The sequence below is a fragment of the Leptonychotes weddellii genome, chromosome 1, assembly GCF_054177405.1.
Source record: "Leptonychotes weddellii isolate Sample4059 chromosome 1, ASM5417740v2, whole genome shotgun sequence".
In the NCBI taxonomy this organism is placed as follows: Eukaryota; Metazoa; Chordata; class Mammalia; order Carnivora; family Phocidae; genus Leptonychotes; species Leptonychotes weddellii.
This window is the reverse complement of record NC_138369.1, coordinates 15,487,383-15,503,960: the sequence shown is the minus strand read 5'-3', so window position 1 is coordinate 15,503,960 and position 16,578 is coordinate 15,487,383. Positions and strand designations below refer to the sequence as shown.

Below are 16,578 nucleotides of genomic sequence, written 5' to 3'. Positions count from 1 at the left end.
GTTATGAAGCATTTTACCTGATGTTAACGGTTCTCATCTAAAAACAAAAATTAATCTTTTTTCGGCCAAAAGGGACAGCTTAGCATAGTTACAGCCATTAATAAAATTCTCACAGTCAGTCCTTCAATCCCAATGTCATCTATTTTTACTTTGTCATGTTCTTTCAGCCCTTGTCAGTAAATTTTTTTTTCAAAACACAGAAGTAAAGTCTACACTTCAGTAAGTATTTGAGTTGATGTGTCTGGGCAAATGTCATTCTTACAACCCACCCCCAAGATGCCTTCCCTCGCCAACCCGCACTTCCCAGTGTGCTATGTTCACAAGGGGTCCATTCAGAGCCAGGGAACACCCACTCGAGGCAGGAAGAAACTGCAGTTCATCTCATGCAGGCGGGGACGCCACACAGCTCTCAAAGCATCCAAAGAAACAGTCCTTTCATGAGTTCCCCTTCCTGGCCAAAAAGAGTACCCATTGTTCTCAGGGGAACAATTGGGGGCCCACGCCAGCAGCTGAGAGCACAGTCCCAAGAAGGGCTGCTCCCAGTCTGCCGACATCTTGGGCTGAGGGAAAGTCCACATTGTCTCCAGGCTAGGAGGATAAGGGGAAGCGGGAATGAAAAGCCAACCTTGCGGCTCTACCCAAATGAGACATCTGAAGGGGCAGCCAATCATTTCATGAGATGCAATGATGTCTCTCCTGACTACCCTAGAAAGGAGGGGTAAGAACGTCTCCAGGCACGTAATCACCTTCCTCAGCCAGTCCCTCGCTCACTCAAGTCAGAGGAGAGGCACCTGCAGGGAGCTGGAGCCACTCCTGAGGGAGGCAAGAGTCAACTGTGGCCAACTTGGGACAGCCGATGATCTAGCCAACAAAGGCCAAGCTGGCTTCTGTGGGACCCATCCCCACAAACCCTGACAAGGAGGGAGGGCGCTCTAGAGTCTAAAGGCATCTGTGAGAGCAGATGACCTGGGGTGAGCTTTGCATACAGGTATCTAGTGTGGTCCAAGGGAGCACATGCAAGGACCACCTGCTTTAGAGTGTCCTAAGGCCACAGGAGACAACAGAGTCCTGAGGCACAAGTCTCTCCAGAAGGTCATGCTGGCCACTGGGCCTGGAGGTATCCCACAGCCCCTGCTGGCACCATCAGGTCAATGGAATCCATCTGGGAGTTAAGCTGGGGTCGATAACAGCAAATCGATTCTCGAGGCAGAGCTAGAGAACAGCAGGAGAAGCAAGAGGTGCTGGGCAAGCTGAAACTGAAAAAGGGCTGTCTGGACACAAAAGGATGTCAGGCGTGAGGCAGAGCAGAGTCTAGGACCTCAGGGCCACCTCCTCCAGGCAGGTGGGTCTCCTCTTCTTTTATTTCCTTGAGGCCTGGTGTGTAAAGTACAGGGAAGCCCTTGCCTTGGGAAGCTGATGTTACTGATGGGCATATTTGGCTGATGCAAAGCAATACACCCTCTGCCACCGTGACCCCCAGAGTTGCCACAACCTCTTGAAATAGCATAACCAGGGTTCGATGCACACAGGTCAAACAAGGCTTGCAGGTGGCCAGGACAGCTCACTTAGAATGAGACTTACTTTTCTATCCCTTCAATAGACTATTATGACTGCTTAGTCTGTGGCAAATACTGACTTAGTCCATCACCAATCCCCATGCACATCCCCTGACCAGTCACAGCAAGAAGGACAACCACACTATCAAATCTCATCCAATCTCAGGACAGGACCCGGCTCTGCTTGTGAATCCTCATTAGGTAACTCGACCGCGTCCAAAATGGTTAGAAGACCAACCCTCACCTGGGAACCCCACATGAGACTCGGACAAGCTTAGTTTCATAGGCTTTGACAATCCAAAGCAAGTTTACAGGGGTCCTGAAGGGGTCCTCATTCCCTCTGCCAGCCCATAAACATCTGAGGAGCTACTGTGTGATGGGAGTCAAACATGCAAACTAATAAAAACCAAGAATTTCAAGTACAGAAATTTGCTAAGATAACATAAGGTTTTGTGGGAAAGCTGCTTTTATCAGGGTGGAAGGAAAGGACTCAAGATGAGCCTGAAAGAGGTGACAGGACCCCAGCCAACAGAAGAAAGTGTGTGTCAGAGGCCAGGGTAGACCCTGAGCTTGGCATGTCCTTGGGGCAAGAAAGAGGCCAGTGTGGCTGAGACATGATATGCGAAGGGAAAGAGGAGAGAGAGGAGGCCAAAGACCAGATCACATGGGCCTTGATCCTAAGTGCAACTCAGTAATGGTTGGGGGAAAGGCAGGTGTTAGCAGATTTAAGCTTTACCAAGATAAGGACAACTCTTGCCTCAGTGTGGAAAACAGCCTGAGGGGAGGGAGACAACCTGGGAAGAGGCAAATAAGTGGTAGCTTGGATGATGGTAGTAGTGATGGATACCATTTGGAAGTCACCTCAACAACACTCCTTGGGACCAAGATCTGAAATATTCCTCACATACATAAGAATATCGGGCAAGTCATTAAAAGTCACATTCCCAAAGAATACTTAATGACCATGAGGGAAAAAAAATCAAGCTACAGTGAATAAAAAAAGGTAGGTTTAGGGGTGCCTTGGTGGCTCAGTCGGTTGAGTATCCGACTTGGTTTTGGTCAGGTCATGATCTCAGGGTTGTGAGATTGAGTCCCTATCAGGCTCTGCGGTCGGCAGGGAGTTTGCTTGCGATTCTCCCTCCCTCTCCCTCTGCCCCTGCTCTCTCTAAAATAAATAAATCTTAAAAAAAAAAAAAAAGTAGGTTTAAAAATATTTCCAGTATGGGGGCACCTGGGTGGTTCAGTTGGTTAAGACTCCAGCTCTTGATTTCGGCTCAGGTCATGATCTCAGGATCATGGGATCAGGCCCTGTATCAGCTACACGCTTAGCAGGGAGTCTGCTTGAGATTCTCTCTCTCCCTCTGCCCCACCCGCCCCCTGCTCTCTCTCTCTCTCAGATAAATATTTTTTTAAAGATTTATTTATCTGAGAGAGTGCAAGTGTGAGCTGGGGGAGGGGAAGAGGGAGAGGGAGAGAATCCCCAAACAGACTCCTCGCCCAGCATGCAGCCTGATGTGAGGCTCAGTCCCACACTGGAGAGCAGAACCTGAGCCGGAATCCAGAGTTGGACACTCAACCGACTGAGCCACCCAGGCACCCCAATAAATAAATCTCTTTTTTTAAGATTTATTTGAGAGAGCACGCACACGTGTGTGCACCAGCAGCGGGAGAGGCTGAGGGAGAAAAGCAGACTCCCTGCTGAGCACGGAGCCCAATGTGGGCTCACAACCCTAAGCTAAATCAAGAGTCAGACGCTCAACCAACTGAGCCACCCAGGCATCCCAGACTCTAAATAAATGTTAAAAAAAAAAAAAATTACCCTACAACCCAGCAATTGCACTGCTAGGTATTTATCCAAAGGGTACAAACACAGATTCAAAGGGGCACATGCACCCCAATGTTTATAGCAGCAATGTCCACAACAGCCAAAATGTGGAAAGAGCCCAGATGTCCATCAACAGATGAATGGATGAAGAAAATGTGATACAAATATACAATGGAATATTACTCAGCCATCAAAAACAATGAAATCTTGCCATTTGCAACGACATGGAGGGAACTAGAGGGTATTATGTTAAGTGAAATAAGTCAGTCAGAGAAACACAAATACCGTATGATTTCACTCATCTTCCGTGGAATTTAAGAAACAAAACAGATGAACATAAGGGAAGGGAAGGAAAAAAATTTTTTTTTTTAAAGATTTTATTTATTTATCTGAGAGAGAGAATGGGAGAGAGAGAGCATGAGAGGGGGAGGGTCAGAGGGAGAAGCAGATTCCCCGCTGAGCAGGGAGCCCGATGTGGGAGTCGATCCCGGGACTCCAAGATCATGACCTGAGCCGAAGGCAGTTGCCTTACCAACTGAGCCACCCAGGCGCCCGAAAGGGAAGGAAAAATAAAGTAAGACGAAATCAGAGAGGGAGACAACCATAAGAGACTCTTAACTACAGAAAACAAACTGAGGGTTGCTAGAGGGGAGGTGGGTGAGGGGATGGGGTAACTGGGTGATGGACATTAAGGAGGGCACAGGATGTAATGAGCACTGGGTATTATAAGACTGATGAATCACTGACCTCTACCTCTGAAACTAATAATATATATCAATTGATTTTAAATAAATAAATAACAAAATTAAAATTTTAAAAAATATGGTATGATTCCAAGTCTAAGATGTCTGTGTGTGTGTGATATGGGCACCTCCTTATGAACACAGAAAATGATCAAAGAGTTCAGTCTGAGTGGCAGGAACCACAAGAGATTTTTCTTTCACCCTTTTCTACAACACACATTTATATATCATTATTATAATGAGAAAAAAGACTTTTTATATAAATATTTATTAATCATGTTTCACATATAGGGAAACTGAAGCTTCAGAGATGAAGTCACGCTTTCTGATCTGATTTCCCACCCCACATAACCCTGATGGTAAGACTGTCTGGAACAAAGAGTCACACATTTTCATCTGTTTTTCTACAGGCTGATCAGCTACTAAATGGTCTGCTTTCTACAGATAAATGTGCTCAGATAAAATCCTGTTTTCCCAGTAAAATCTCTTTACTCCCCTGGTGAATAAGCCTGTTAAATATTTCTCTGCCAGATACAGCAAATACCACTCGCTGTATTGATTCAAGGCACCTCTCGTCAAAACTAATCCATATAAAACATTCCAGTGACCACTGGAACAAGGGCAACCACTACAGGGTTTGGCTATTCAGAAGATCAAATCTGAAGGTGGACAAGAACTGTACCTCCAAAACTGCCACTCTTCTTTTTCTAATGGTCAGACTAGCATCTGGCTTGCTGGGGCATTAATTACAAAGATGACATGGAAAACTTCTGCAAACTAGAACAAGCTCTGTGGAACTAAGCCAGGATCTTTAGAGTAATGACCGCCTCTGAGATCAGAAGGCCACCCTGAGAACAAACCATGACCTAAAGAGAAGGGGGCCGGCAAGGAAAATGAAGGGAGCACAGGGAAGGTGCAGGTAAGGAGTGGGTCCGCCCAGATTCAAGGGAAAGCGGCATAGATCCGCCTCTCAGTGGGAAGAGTGGCATAGCATTTGTGACCATGTCTAATCTAGATGCCTAGGGTTTGTGGGTCAGAGAGGAGAAAGTTGGTAATAACCCACCAGAGGCTGTGTGTGCTTTGATGAATAAGTACAATGAAGTGTTGCTATACAAGTTACCAAGCCAGGCCTTAAGAGACTGGCAGCTTCCACTTCCTGTTTCTTGGAACCCAGCTAATTGTGCTATGAGGAAATCCAAGCAGCCCAGGGAAAGGTCTACATGGAGAGGAACCAAGGACCCTGACCAATAGCCCTGGCTAAGCTCCCTGTCAACAGGCAGCACCAATTTGTCAGCCATGAATGAGCCATCTTAGAAGTTGACCCTCCGGCCCCATATGAGCCACTCTAGCTAGTGCCATGTGAAGCAGAAATGAGGTTTCCAGATGAGCTCTGACTCCCTGATTTCCTGGCCACAAAATTGTGAGCAAAACAAACTGGGAGTTTTAAACCACTAACTTTTGGTGGTTTAAACACACCAATAGATAACCAGAACACTATGTGTTTGCAGAATTCTAAAGGCAAAAGAGATATAAAAACTACCAACACAAAATACAAATCTTGGGATATTTTTAGTTCATTTTGAAGCCACACCTCTAGGGGAAGAATTCTATAGGACAACTATGGCCAAGAGCCAAATGTGGCCTACCACCTGTTTCTGTATGGCCTATGAGCTAAAAATGGTTTTTGCATTTTCAAATGATTGAGAGAAAAAAAAAATCAAAAGAATATCTTTTGACATGTGAAAATTATATGAAATTCAAATTTTAGTTTTAGTGTCCATAAGTAAAGTTTTATTGGAACATGCTCATGCCCATTCATTTACACATTATCTATGGCTACTTTTGTACTATACTGGCAGGGTTGAAGAGTTGCAATAGAAACCACACGGCCGGGCGCCTGGGTGGCTCAGATGGTTAAGCGGCTGCCTTCGGCTCGGGTCGTGATCCCGGGGTCCTGGGATCGAGCCCCACATCGGGCTCCTGGCTCAGCGAGGAGCCTGCTTCTCCCTCTCCCTCTGCCTCTCTCCCTGCTCATGCTTTATCTCTCTCTCTCTCTCTCTCTGTATCTGTGTCTCAAATGAATAAATAAAATCTTAAAAAAAAAAAAAAAGAAACCACACAGCCTGCAAAGCCTAAAATATTTACTATCTGGCCCTCTAAGAGAAAGAGTTGACCTCTGCTCTAAGACATGTTCATAACTTGAGGGGTAGACCCTACCCATCATGTGGCCACCGTGCAAACTCACTCAGGATCCGGGGGAAATTCCAAGGACCCACAACCCCAGACAAAGGGATGGTGCTTCTTGACACAAAAGCTTCCTATTTCACCTGATTTCCATCTTGGGCCAGACAAGACATTCTTCTGTCACATGGGTCTCAGGTCCCCTTGTTCTCTGGATTGCTTCACCAAAGAAGATGGGGCAAGGCTGAAGTCTGCATACTAATACCGGTTCTTAAGTGATCAAATACATTAGTAAACATACAACACCAAATATGAGCAAAACTCCTATATTTACTTATACCTTTATTATAAAAATAGGTTCAAATCATTTCAAAGTTCTGTATTTCTTGGGTTTAATACCATGGTTAATGAAAGAAGACCTTTTTCTACACATAAGCCCTTCATCAAACCTTACCCTATGACCATGAAAGTTTCCAAACCACAGATGTAAAGGCTTTTTAATGGTAACACCTTCAAAAACGGGAGCAAGAATAAAAGTTTAGATGCTATACGGAGATATCTGGGGACCCTCTTGTAAGTATCAGTGGTTGTCCCTCTCTTACGGTAACTGCACAGGTCCTGGAAGAACTGAGTTCAGAACTGCTGGAACTTAGAATGGAAAGCGAAAAAAACAAAAACAAGCAAACAACTAAAACCAAAATGCAGATGAGAATTCTTCCCCATTCACATAAGCTTTATATCCAGTCTCACCTTGATGAGTTCTCCATTGGAGGCAATTAAATCTGTTGGAATGGTCACTCGAAATGAGCGCCCAACGACAGCCGTGCCATCAGGAATGCCCACCACTGTGGGAACAGCCTCGTGAAGGTCTGAGAGCACTGAGTGCATGGACGCCTCGAGCTGGTTCTCCCAGTCCCTGCCGGCCTCTGAAGGCCAATGGGACTGAGCCACGGCCACAGAAAGCAGAAGGAGAAAGGTCTTCCCCCAGAGGGGGAGCAGCAGCCAAAGGCCCGCAGACATCCTCATCCCGGCCTGGGTCTGCTCAAGCCGACAGTCTCACTAAGAAAGGAGGCAAGTGACTTGGTCCCAGAGCTGGGTCTTCACCCTCTGCACACCTGCTCCATCCCAGGGCCTGAAAAAAAAGACAGTAGACTCAGACTTTAGCCGACCCCATGGTTTCCAAGTTGTACACGGCAGTTACTACCCCCTAAGGTTAACAAAAACATCTACCCTGAGTTGGATCAAGTCTCACCCTGTGCTGGCCAGTACAGAGGGACCAGCTACATGTGGCCACTGAGCACTAGAAATGTGGCTGGCCCATTAAGGGCAAAATACACACTGAATTTTGAAAAGTTAGCATAAAAAAGGAATGTAAGATGTCTCCTCAATACTTTTAAAATATTGATTACATATTGAAATGATATTATTTTGGATATAAAATATATTATTAAATGTTAAGTAAATAATTACATTAATAAATGATAAAGAAATGCATTAAATAAAATACATTACCAAAATTAATTCCTCCTTCTTATTTTTATTTTTTCACTTGGCTACCAGAAAATATTAAATCACATGTGTGGCTCACATTATATTGCTGTTGGGCAGTGCTGCTCTAGACCTAACTCCCAGTTTATAGCAAACATAGGAGTCATGAAGACACAATCAGACAAATCTAGAATATGGGACCTTCTACAAGATAACTGGCCTGGTCTGTCCAAATGCTGACACCCCTAAACACAAGCGGGCTGTTCTAGATTTAGAAACAGCAACCAAATGTAGTGTGTGCATCTTGACTGGATCTGGATTTACTTAAAACAAAAAATTAAAAATTAAAAAACTTCAAGAAACAAAAAACACAAAACCCCAGCTCCAAAAGGAGTAATTGGGGAATTTTGTCTCTGGGCTGGAGATTGGATTTATTGTTAATTTTCTTAGGTGAGATGATAGTAGTGTGGTTCTATAAGAGACTGTCCTTACTTTTGAAGGATTTCGGGCTGAAGTATCAAAAATCTCTGCAATTTACTTTGAAATGTTTCAGGGGGAAAAATTTTTTTTGTATATATAGAGACCAAGCAATGTGGATAATGTAACAATTATGAAGTCTTAAAACAATGCTTTTGGGGCACCTGGGTGGCTTGGTTAAGCACCGGTTAAGTGTTCAACTCTTGATTTTGGCACAGGTCATGATCTCAGGGTTGTGAGATCGAGTCCTGCATCTGGCTCCACACTGGGCATGGAGCCTACTTAAGATTCTCCTTCACCCTCTGCCTCTCCCCCCGAAAAAAAACAAAAACAAAAAACAAAAACAATGCTTCTGAAGAGACTAAAAAACCAAGTATTTGCACAGACAAGTTCAGCACTGCTCACTCCTCACACCCCAAGCACTAATCGTAGGACTTGTTTATGAAACCCGTATTTGCAAATTCAGTGCCAGTGAACACAACTCATTTGGCCTCTCTTGCTCCCCACCCCCAAAAGAGAGATTAGAACCCTGCACATTGTCCCTCATACTTCTGACTGGCTCCAGTGCAGGCAGCTCAGAACGCCTGCCCTGAGGCTGAGAGCCACACAGATGCATTATGGGACTTGCTGGGTGTCCTCAAGGTGACCAGAGCAATTTCCCATTCTAGAAAAGAAGCAAGCCCTGCCCTGAGCCAAGCTGCTGAGGGGCCACATGGTATTTTTTTGACTGGGGTAATGCAAAGTAAATAATATTGCTAAAAAAAACCAAGGTCACTGAAGTGGGCAGTGTACTGTAAAGTCAATGCAAATCCAAGCCAATTCCAAAATGGCTGGGGTTTTTTTTGTTGGTTTTTTTTTTGCTATTGATTTTACCATTCCTGTTCCTACGTTGTTTTTGAACTAAAATTCATGAGACAGCCAAAACTCAAGTAAAATAATTTTGAAGGTTGGGAGTCCTAGCTTACCAAACAAAGACTTATCATAAAGCTACTTATATTTAAAGCAGCATTACAGCGGCAGAGTAGAAGTGGACTGTGGAACCAGAGAGCCCAAAATCAGCTTGCAAAGGAGCTGTTCAAAGGCACCAGGACCAGTGGCCATCTATGAAGAAAATCAAGTACAGTTAGGGTCCTCCCTCACTTCTCCATCATAAATAAGATAAAATCCAGGTGAATTAGATATACAAATGTAAAAAACAGAACTTCAAATTTTTTTTTTTTTTTAAGATTTTTATTTATTTGTGTGAGAGACAGCACACAAGCAGGGGGAGAGCGGCAGGCAGAGGGAGAAGCAGGGCTCCCTGCTGAGCAGGGAGCCGGATGTGGAGCTTGATCCCAGGACCCAAGATCATGACCTGAGCCGAAGGCAGACGCTTAACTGATTGAGCCACTCAGGTGCCCCTGATTTATAAGTATTTTTCTATGAAAATAACTTTATAAACAGCAGTTATACCTAGCCCTAGTTATTTTTTAAGATTTTACTTATTTATTTGACACAGAGAGAGAGAGAGCACAAGCAGGGGGAGTGGCAGAGACAGAGGGAGAAGCAGGCCCCCTGCTGAGCAAGGAGCTGATCCTGGGATCATGACCTGAGCTGAGGGCAGATAGATGCTAACTGACTGAGCCACCCAGGCGCCCCAAAATTTTAGAATATAGTAGAATGTCAGGGTAAGAAAGGATTTCATTTAACAAGACATAAAAAAGCATAAAAGAAAAAAACTGGACTTCCACATCTAAGAAGATGAGGTAGACATATTTTTCCCCTAGTTTCCCACTAAACACAACAAAAAATCCTAGACATCATATATAAACACGAGACTCTAAAAAGTCAAGAGAAGAAGGCAGACCAGTGAGGTACCTCAGGACTCAAGGAAAGACACAGTGGTGAGTTCCCTGGGTTTTCTTTTTCACTCAAACATCCCAGATTTGGAGCTGAAGATGCTGGCAACCCAGAAATGCCAACAGATGATACAAAAGAGAGTCCCAACAAAAGTCTGCTCTCTTTAGCCAAAGGAGCAGGAAGGGGGTAGCATAGCAAGACAGAAAACATTTAGACAGTAACAGCTCTATTCTAGCCAAACACCACAGAAAAAACTATGGCCCCACTCCCACCCAAAGGCCAAATGGAGAGCCTTAGACTTCCACCCTCATGAGGTTGTAATAAGGCTCCCTAACATCCCCACTGGGGTGGTATCAGAGAAGGCCAAGTAGGGAGCTGGGACTTTTACCCCCACTGGCCAGTAACAATGCACCACCTGGCCTACTTTTCTAGTCCCTCAGTGTCAGTGGAAACCAAACCTAGATTTCTATGCCCATCTGAAGAGTAACAAGGAGTATCTCCCACTTCCTGCAGTGCTGGTGTCAGAGAAGAACTAGTGTCAGAACGTTTACCACTGCTCAATGGTAAAGAGGGAACGAGAATTCTCACCCCTACCCAGCAGTTAACAAACACTTCACCAGGCTTCAGGTGTCAAAAAAGGCTGAGTGGGGCAAACAAACAAACAAAATCCAACTCTTAAATAGAACAAACTGGTAGCTGCCAGAGGGGAAGTGGGTGGGAGGATGGGTGAAACAGATAAAGGTGATTAAGTGGTACAAACATGGGGCCCCTGGGTGGCTCAGTCGGTTAAGCCTCCAACTTTTGATTTCAGCTCAGGTCTGATCTCAGCGTCCTGAGATCAAGCCCCGAACTGGGGCTCCGCTCTCAGCAGGAAGTCGGCTTCTCTCCTCCCTCTGCCTCAGCCCTCATCCCTACCCCCCCCGCCCCCCAGGCTCACACTGCTCTCTCTCAAATAAATAAGTAAATCTTTTTAAAAAAGAGGTGCAAACTTCCAGTTATAAAACAAGTAAGTTGTGGAGATAAAAAGTACAGCATAGGGAATATAGTCAATAATACTGTAATAGTGTTTGGTGACAGATGGTGACTCTACACTTATCACGGTGAGCACAGAGGAATGTATAGAACTGCTGAATCACTATGTTGTCCGCCTGAAACTAATAGAATACTGTATGTTAATTACACTTCAATTAAAAAAAAGGCTGAGTAAGGAACCTGGCCTTCTACCTCTACTTCCCAGTAATCAGGCAGTACCTCCCTCACCAGTCCCCTGCCAGAGTATTAGAAAAAGCCAGGTAAAAAATCAGAGTTTCGGGGGCGCCTGGGTGGCTCAGTTGGTTAAGCGACTGCCTTCGGCTCGGGTCATGATCCTGGAGTCCCGGGATCGGGTCCCACATAGGGCTCCCTGCTCAACGGGGGGTCTGCTTCTCCCTCTGACCCTCTCCCCTCTCGTGCTCTCTGTCTCTCATTCTCTCTCTCAAATAAGTAGATAAAATCTTTAAAAAAAAAAAAAAATCAGAGTTTCAGAACAAAATACAAAATTGTTCAGGTTTCAATCAAAAATCACTCATCAGGGGTGCCTGGGTGGCTCAGTTGGTTAGGCATCCAATTCTTGGTTTCAGCTCAGGCCATGATCTCAGGGTTGTGGGATTGAGCCCACATCAGGCTCTGTGCTAGGTGTGGAGCCTGCCTAGGATTCTCTCTACTTCTCCCTCTGCTCCCCCCACCCCTCCACCCCCACCCCTTCTTTCCCTCTCAAAAAAAAAAATCACTCATACCAAGAACCAGGAAGATCTCAAACTGAATTTAAAGAAGACAATCAATAAATGACAATTCCGAGATGACAAGGATAGGTGGGTAGAAAGTAAAGGAACAGAAAAAGACACAACATGCACATATTAATTAAGAGAAAGCAAGATGGGCGCCTGGGTGGCTCAGTTGGTTAAGCAACTGCCTTCGGCTCAGGTCATGATCCTGGAGTCCCTGGATCGAGTCCCGCATCGGGCTCCCTGCTCAGCGAGGAGTCTGCTTCTCCCTCTGACCCTCCCCCCTCATGCTCTCTCTTTCTCTCTCTCTCAAATAAATAAATAAAATCTTTAAAAAAAAAAAAAAGAGAAAGCAAGAAAGGCTCTATCAATATCAGATAAAGTAGACTTCAGAGCAAAGACAATTACCAGAGACAGAGGAAAATTATATAATGATAAAAGGCTCAAGCTACCAAGAATAACAATCCTAAATGTACACGTATCAAACAACAAAACTATAAAATTTGTGAAGCAAAAACTGATAGAACTAAAAGGAAAAATAAACAAATCCACAATTCTAGTTTTGGAAAGTTCAACACCACACTCTCAACAATTGAGAGCAACTAGAAAGAAAATCAGCAAGGATACAAAAGAATTCAAAAATATCAATCAACCTGATCTAATCAACATTTATAGAGCCCTCCACCTGACAACAGCAGAACATACATTCTTTTCAAATGTCCACGGAACATATATCCAAATAAACCATATCTGGAGCCATAAATCAAACCCTGACAAACTTATAAGAAATGAACTAACACCGAATGTGTTCTCTAACCACAATGGAATCAAACTAGAAATCAGTAACAGGAGGATAATTAGGAAAATCTCCAAACACTCAAAAACTATGCAACATACTTCTAAACAATCCTTGGGTCAGAGAGGAAATATCAATGGAAATAAATTATACTGAACTGAATGAAGATAAAAATACACTTGTGGGGTATGTTAAAATTTGTGGAACACAGCTAAAGCAGTGTTTAGAGATGAACTTATAGCACTGAATCCACCAGAAAAAAAGGAAAAGCCTCAAACCAATAATGTTATGCTCCCGCCAAAATAACCTTTAAAAAAAAAAAAGGCAGAATAAACCAAAAGCAAGCACAAGGAAAGAAAGAATAAAGAGCAGAAATCAATGAAATTAAAAACAAAAATAGAGGGGCGCCTGGGTGGCTCAGTCGTTAAGCATCTGCCTTCGGCTCAGGTCATGATCCCAGGGTCCTGGGATTGAGCCCCACATCAGCTCCCTCCTCCACGGGAAGCCTGCTTCTCCCTCTCCCACTCACCCTGCTTGTGTTCCCTCTCTCGCTGTGTCTCTCTCTGTCAAATAAATAAAATCTTAAAAAAAAAAAATAGAAAAATCCATGAAAAAAAACCTGATTCTTTGAAAAGATTAGTAAAATTGACAAATCTCTAGTAAGACTGACAAAAAAGAGAAGACACAAATTACCAATATCAGGAATCAAACAGGATATCATTATAGATCCACAGATACCAAAAAAATAATAAGTAGGAGGGGCTAGATCAGTTGGTAGATCATGTGACTCTTGATCTCAGGGTCCTGAGTTTGAGTCCCACATTGGGCAGAGAGATTACTTAAAAAAAAAAAAGATAATAAAAAAGATCTGGGGCTCCTGGGTGGCTCAGCAGGTTAAGCGTCTGCCTTTGGCTTGAGTCATGATCCCAGGGTCCTGGAATCGAGCTCTGTGTCAGGTCCCCGCTCAGCGGGGAGTTCTGCTTCTCCCTCTCCCTCTGCTCCTCTCCCAGCTCATGCTCTCACTCTCTCTCAAATAAATAAATAAAATCTTTAAAAAAAAAAAAAAGATTTGACAAATCAAAACAAAACAGACCAATTCCTTAAAAAAATACTAACTACCACAATTCACCCAATATCATACAAACAATTTCTATTAAGGAAACTATTAAGGAATTTGCATTTGTAATTTAAAAACTCCCACAAAGGGGTGCCTGGGTAGCTCAGTGGGTTAAGCGTCTGCCTTCGGTTCACGTCATGATCCCAGGGTGCTGGGATCAAGCCCTGTGTTGGGCTCCCTGCTCTGCAGGAAGCCTGCTTCTCCCTCTGCCTCTCTCTCTGTCTCTAATGAATAATAAAATCTAAAAAAAATAAAATAAAAAATAAAAGCTCCCACAAAAAGAAACCTCCAGACCCAGATGTTTCCATTACCAAATTCTACCAAATATTTAAAGAAGAGGGGTGCCTGGGTGGCTTAGTCGTTAAGTGTCTGCCTTCGGCTCAGGTCATGATCCTGGGGTCCTGGGATCGAGCCCCACATAGGGCTCCCTGCTCCATGGGAAGCCTGCTTCTCCCTCTCCCACTCCCCCTGCTTGTGTTCCCTCTCTCGCTGTGTCTCTCTCTGTCAAATAAATAAATAAAATAAAGAAGAATTAACTCTAATCCTACATAATCTTTCCCAGAAAGTAGAAGGGGGAACACGTCCCTATTCATTTTATTTTTTTTATTATTTTTTAAATTTTAAGTAAACTCTTATGCCACACATGGGGCTTGAACTCATGACCCTGAGATCAAGAGTCACATGTTCTACAAACTGTGCCAGCCAAGCCAAGCACCCCTCCCTATTCATTTCATGAAGGTAGCATTACCCTGATATCAAAATCAAAGACAGTACCAAAAAAAAAAGAGGAGGGTAAGGATACAGACCAATATCACTCATGAACAGACACAAAAATCTGTAACAAAACTTATCAGGGGTACCTGGCTTGCTCAGTCGGTACAGCATGCAACTCTTAATCTCGAGTTTGTGAGTTTGAGCCCCACTGGGTGTAGACATTACTTAAAAATAAAATCTTTATCAAATAGAATTTAGCAAATAAAAAGAATTATACAGGACCATGACCAAGTGGTACTTATTCCAGGGATGCAAGGCCAGTTCGATATTTGAGAATCAATCAACACAATCCACTATACTAACAGACTAAAGAACAAAAATCACATAATCATATCAACTGATGCAGAAAAAGTACGTGACAAAATTCAACATCCATCTGTGATAAACACTCAGAAACGCAGGAATAGAGGGGACTTTCTTGACTTGATAAAGAGCATCTACAAAAAACATACAGCAAACATTATACTTAATGGTAACAGCCTGAATGCTTTCTCCTTAAGATCAGAAACAAGGCAAGGATGTCTGCTCTTACACTCTTATTTGACATAGTGCTAGAAGTTCTAGACAGCAATAATAAGGCAAGAAAAGGAAACAAAAGACATATAGGTCAGAAAGGAAAAAAATTTAAAAAAAAAAAGGAAAAAATAAAACTGTTCCTACTAGCAGATAACATAATTATCCATGCAGAAAATCCCAAGGAATCTACAAAGCAAGATCTTAAAATAAATGAGTTTAGCAAGATCACAGAATACAAAATATACATACAAAAATCACTTGTATTTCTACATGCTAGAAATGAACATGTAGACACCAAATTTAAAATATAATACCATTTCAATCACTCAAAAAATGAATACCTAGGTGCAAACCTAACAAAACATACACAGGATTCATATGCTGGAAACTATACAACACTGGTGAAAGAAATCAAAGAAGATCTAAACAAACAAAGGGACATATTGTGTTAATGGTTGAAAGGCTCAACACAGTAAAGGTGTCCATTCTTGCCAACTGTTATAGAGATTTGTAATAGGCTAAATAATGGCCACCCAAAGATACTAGGTCCTAAACCATGTAATCTGTAAATGTTAGTTTATAGGAAGAGTCTCCCAGATTGATTAAGAATCTTCACATGGGGGGGGCGCCTGGGTGGCTCAGTCGTTAAGCGTCTGCCTTCAGCTCAGGTCATGATTCCAGGTCCTGGGATGGAGCCCCACATCGGGCTCCCTGCTCAGCGGGAAGCCTGCTTCTCCCTCTCCCACTCCCCCTGCTTGTATTCCCTCTCTCGCTGTGTCTCTGTCAAATAAATAAATAAAATCTTAAAAAAAAAAAAAAAGAATGTTGACATAGGGAGATTACCCAGGTGGGCCTTAAATCCAACCACAATTGTCATTATACGAAAGAGGCAGAGGGAGATTATACACACCATGGAGGGAGAAGGGGATGTGAAAATTGAGGAAAGATTTGAGTGATATGGCCACAAGCCAAGGAATGCCACCAGTCACCAGAAAGTAGAATAGACAAGGAATAAATTCCTCCCGAGGCCCACAGGGAATACAGCCCTAGCCAACTCCTTGATTTTGGACTTCTGGCCTCCAGAGCGATGAGAGAATAAATGTATATTCCTCTAAGCCACTAAAATTGTGGTAATTTTTTACAGCAGCCCTAGGAAACTAATTCAAGGTTTAATGCGATCCCTATCAAAATTCCAGCAAGAAATTTTGTATACATAGACAAGACCATTCTAAAATTTATATGGAGGGCACCTGGGTGGCTCAGTCAGTTAAACATCTGCCTTCGGCTCAGGTCATGATCCCAGGGTCCTGGGATGGAGCCCCACATCGGGCTTCCTGCTCAGCAGGGAGTCTGCTTCTCCCTCTCCCTCTGCCCTTCCTCCCTGCTCATGCTCTCTCTCTCTCAAATAAATCTTAAAAAATAAAATTTATATGGAAAGGCAAAGGAACTACAATAGCCAAAAAACAATTTTTTTTAAAGATTTTTTTTTTTTTTTTTTTTTTT

General features: G+C 43.3%; 1 protein-coding gene across 2 annotated transcripts in view; it reads right to left on the bottom strand.

Moving 5' to 3' along the window:
- Window positions 1-16,578, bottom strand: part of DAG1 (dystroglycan 1) — a 70,625-nt gene that overhangs the window by 12,390 nt on the left and 41,657 nt on the right. For both annotated transcript variants that reach the window (XM_006744536.3, XM_006744535.3), the window contains exon 2: window positions 7,056-7,437. In XM_006744536.3, the coding sequence (XP_006744599.1) occupies window positions 7,056-7,331 (276 nt within the window). In that variant the 5' untranslated portion in view covers window positions 7,332-7,437. The remainder of the gene's footprint in view (window positions 1-7,055; window positions 7,438-16,578) is intronic.